Source organism: Aplysia californica, unplaced genomic scaffold (genome assembly GCF_000002075.1).
Source record: "Aplysia californica isolate F4 #8 unplaced genomic scaffold, AplCal3.0 scaffold00777, whole genome shotgun sequence".
Classification (NCBI taxonomy): Eukaryota; Metazoa; Mollusca; class Gastropoda; order Aplysiida; family Aplysiidae; genus Aplysia; species Aplysia californica.
Window position 1 is genome coordinate 100,218 of NW_004798047.1, and position 3,417 is coordinate 103,634.

The window sequence follows — 3,417 nt, forward strand, 5'->3', positions numbered from 1 at the left end:
TGATGCAAGTTTAGGTGGCGAGCTCAGGTATGAGTGTGATGCGTGGGTAAAACAAACGCGGCGGTCAGTTCACACCTCGGTGTAATCCCGTCTGGGGCAAACATTGTATCGCTTCATCGAGTTTTACAATGTGTATGTGATCACATTCACGATAGTGGTTGATCTTTGACGCGACGGACAGTTTATTGATCTCAACTTTTCACTCTAGGTTGATCAGCTGTGCCCGCCCGGGTTTTTGTTTCGCAAATTATTATCTGAAATGCGGGATCTTAGCCGAATGTAGACCATCAGAGCGGGATCTTAGGGGTGACTTTTGTATAGTAAAAATTCTGTTTTCCTAAAACAACGGGATCTTAAGCGAACCGGGATCGTAAGCGGTGGGATCTTAGGCGGAGACTACTGTACTACTATAGAGTGGATCTAGAATCTAGATCTAGTAGAGACAATCTGTCTGAGATAGGGAAGGACTTCTGAACTGTTTACGGTTTACGAGTGACCACCTCAACAAACACACTGTAATCTAAGCCTTGCGGCAAAGCGGGCCCACAACGGTGAGGTGACATCTCTAGATTCTAGGTCGAGGTCCCAGTCAATTGGCGGAAGGACTTCCGTAACGAGCGACCACCCCATCAAACACAATAAAGAAGAGGCCTAGACCTAACCCTACCCTTACCCCTACCCCAAGCCTTCAATTCTGCTCTGTCTCATAGTGGTCGCTCGTTACGGAAGTCCTCCCCAATTGGCAAGGGAAGTACAGGAAGACGACAAAAATAGATGACAGAAATACATAATCTCTAGGCCTACATTTGGGCCATGTAAAGAAGGGACCTAACCTAGGCCAAACCCTACCCCAAGGCCACCTCTATTCTCACCGCGGGTGAGAATAGTGCAGGCGAGTCTTTTGGCTATTCTCACCCGGTGCGCGTTCACAGTTATAGCCTAGATCTAGGCCAACCAATTTTGCGTTTTCACCGTAAACCACAGAATTCTGCACTGTGATAATAGAAAAATTGTGCTGTGAACAAACATTCCATTACTACTGTTAGCCTACTTTAAAAGCGTGCAATTTTGTCTGTGGGCAGTGGAGAGAGAGAGAGAGAGAGAGAAAGAGAGAGGAGGAGTAGCGCGAGAACTTCCGGGCAAAACAAAATTAAAATGGTGACCCGCGTAGTTCGGCTCGATTCGAAAAGTTAAATTGCCGTAGCATCTTTGTAGACGACCAAATTGATTTACTTTTGTGTTTTACCATCATTTTTTAGCTTTGTTAAAATTGGTCAATTTGATCGTCCACACCGATAGACAGTATTCAGAAAGAGATAGAGAGAGAGAAGAGGGCAGGAGTAGATCTTGCGAGAACTTCCGGGCAAAACAAAATGGCGACCCCCGTAGTTCGGCTCGATTCGAAAAGTGAAATAGCCATAGCATCTTTGTTGTAGTCGATAAAATTAGCTTACTTTTGTGCTATAACGTAATCTTTTCTTTGCCTTTATCCATTTGATCATCCACATCGATAGAAAGTATTCCGAAATTAGGAAAAACAGGTCTTGTTTCACACCGGGTGAGAATAGCCTACGGCGGAAAGTCTCACCCGGGGTGAGAGGTCGATCGTATTTCTATTCTCACCCTAGCCGTCGCTCTCGTTATGGAATTTGTCCCTGAGATTGAGATATGAATAGGCTAGATATCTAGATCTAGTTCTAGATCTAGATCTATCTAGATTAGATTCTAATATCTAGATCTAAAATCTAGACTAGACCTAGAGACAGAGAGTTAGGAGAGTTGAGTTTTCACCAATTGAATTTGCGGCCATTGAATTTACCTGTGTGACAATTCCCTTGTCCTCTTCTTCATCGTTGCCACTCAACGCTTTCTTCAGCTTATCCATACTGTTGTACATATGCAAATGGGAGAGACGATATAAGGCTTTGATTCCAGTTGTTCCAGAGACTAAACATACGGTGCCTTGCCTTGCGAGTGACTCAGTCTCACATTCACTTTTGATTTCACCAGTAACAAATTGTTAGTGTTTTGAGTCCACCGATGTCTGTTTCCGGAAGCTCCACCTACAGTATGGTCTCTCAAGTGTGCGTGGCACTCCACTGTTTTGACCCACAACAATTTTGGTCTTTTAATTATCGCTCAGCACAACAGCCTGCGATACAGTATTACGTTGGTATCTAATACAGTTTGTTTGTAGTTGGGGTTTGTTTTTTTTTGTTGCGATTTTGAGATGTTGTAGTCGTCTGAGTTTTGCTTTCTTTCTGGCAATGTCTATGACCATTTTGATGAGGAGCATTATTCTGCAGATATTTCTTACAAACTTGGTTTTTGTAACATTCTCAAATTAATGTTTATATTTAACTTTCGTCAAATGAAGGCTTTTCACTTTCACGTCTCATACTCATCTCAGCAAACCCCATTGCCTGTATACGTGTAACTGTTATGCCCTCAAGCGCATGTTCATTTTTTTTTTCTTTCAGTTTGGGAGTGAGAGATAATGCGTGAAACAGAGTGGCAAAGGGTCTCTCTCTCTCTCTCTCTCTCTCTCTCTCTCTCTCTCTCTCTCTCTCTCTTTCATTCTCTTATTTCCTCGCTTTCTCTGTCTCTGTCTCTCTTTCTCTCTCTCTCTCTCTCTCTTTCTCTCTCTCTCTCTCTTTCCCTCTCTCTTTCTCTCTCTCTCTCTCTCTCTCTCTCTCTCTCTCTCTTTCTCTCTCTCTCTCTCTTTCCCTCTCTCTTTCTCTCTCTCTCTCTCTCTCTCTCTCTCTCTCTCTCTCTCTTCTCCCCCCTCTCTCCCTCTCTCTCTCTTTCTCTCTCTCTCTCTTTCTCTCTCTTCTCTCTCTCTCTCTCTCTCTCTCTCTTTCTCTCTCTCTCACTCTCTCGCTCTCAGTATATATTGTAAATCTATGTCTTTTTCGCTAAAGCGAAACTGGATATCTCTGGGGAACTTGTTGTAGATCTGGCCCTTGATCTGGATTCAGAACATAAGGTAATGATTAGATAGCTTTGATATTTTATCGTAGGTGAATTCTGGTCAGTTAAATATAGCTCTAGGTCTAGATATTGTATCGTATAGAACCTAACAAAACTCACCTAGTCTCCTAAAGGAGAAAGACTAGATCTGAATCTAGATATTTAGACTTAGGCCTAGGCCTAGACTTGCCTCTCCTTCTAGTTCTTAGTCTAGATCTAGATCTAGAAAGGCATTCCCTAATTTTTTATAACTTACTAATGACTAACTAGAACCGCTGTGTTAGCTGGACACTGCATGCAGTGTACAGAGATAGGACTGGCCTTTGTAGATCTAGATCTAGGGTGGTTTAGTGTTTGATTGGAACAGCAAGACGTTTAATTGTATAGTATCGAAATCGTCAAATATCGATACCCAACTATTTCAGAATCGTACGTCATATCTCACAA

The 3,417-nt window shown here is 42.7% G+C and overlaps 1 protein-coding gene across 1 annotated transcript in view; it reads right to left on the reverse strand.

Annotated features, from left to right (window-relative positions):
• Window positions 1-2,041, reverse strand: part of LOC101849652 (vesicle transport protein SFT2B) — a 14,545-nt gene extending 12,504 nt beyond the window's left edge. The window contains exon 1 of the mRNA XM_005109426.3: window positions 1,820-2,041. Coding sequence (XP_005109483.1) covers window positions 1,820-1,897 — 78 coding nt within the window. The 5' untranslated portion in view covers window positions 1,898-2,041. The remainder of the gene's footprint in view (window positions 1-1,819) is intronic.
• Between the last annotated feature and the right edge of the window lie 1,376 nt (window positions 2,042-3,417).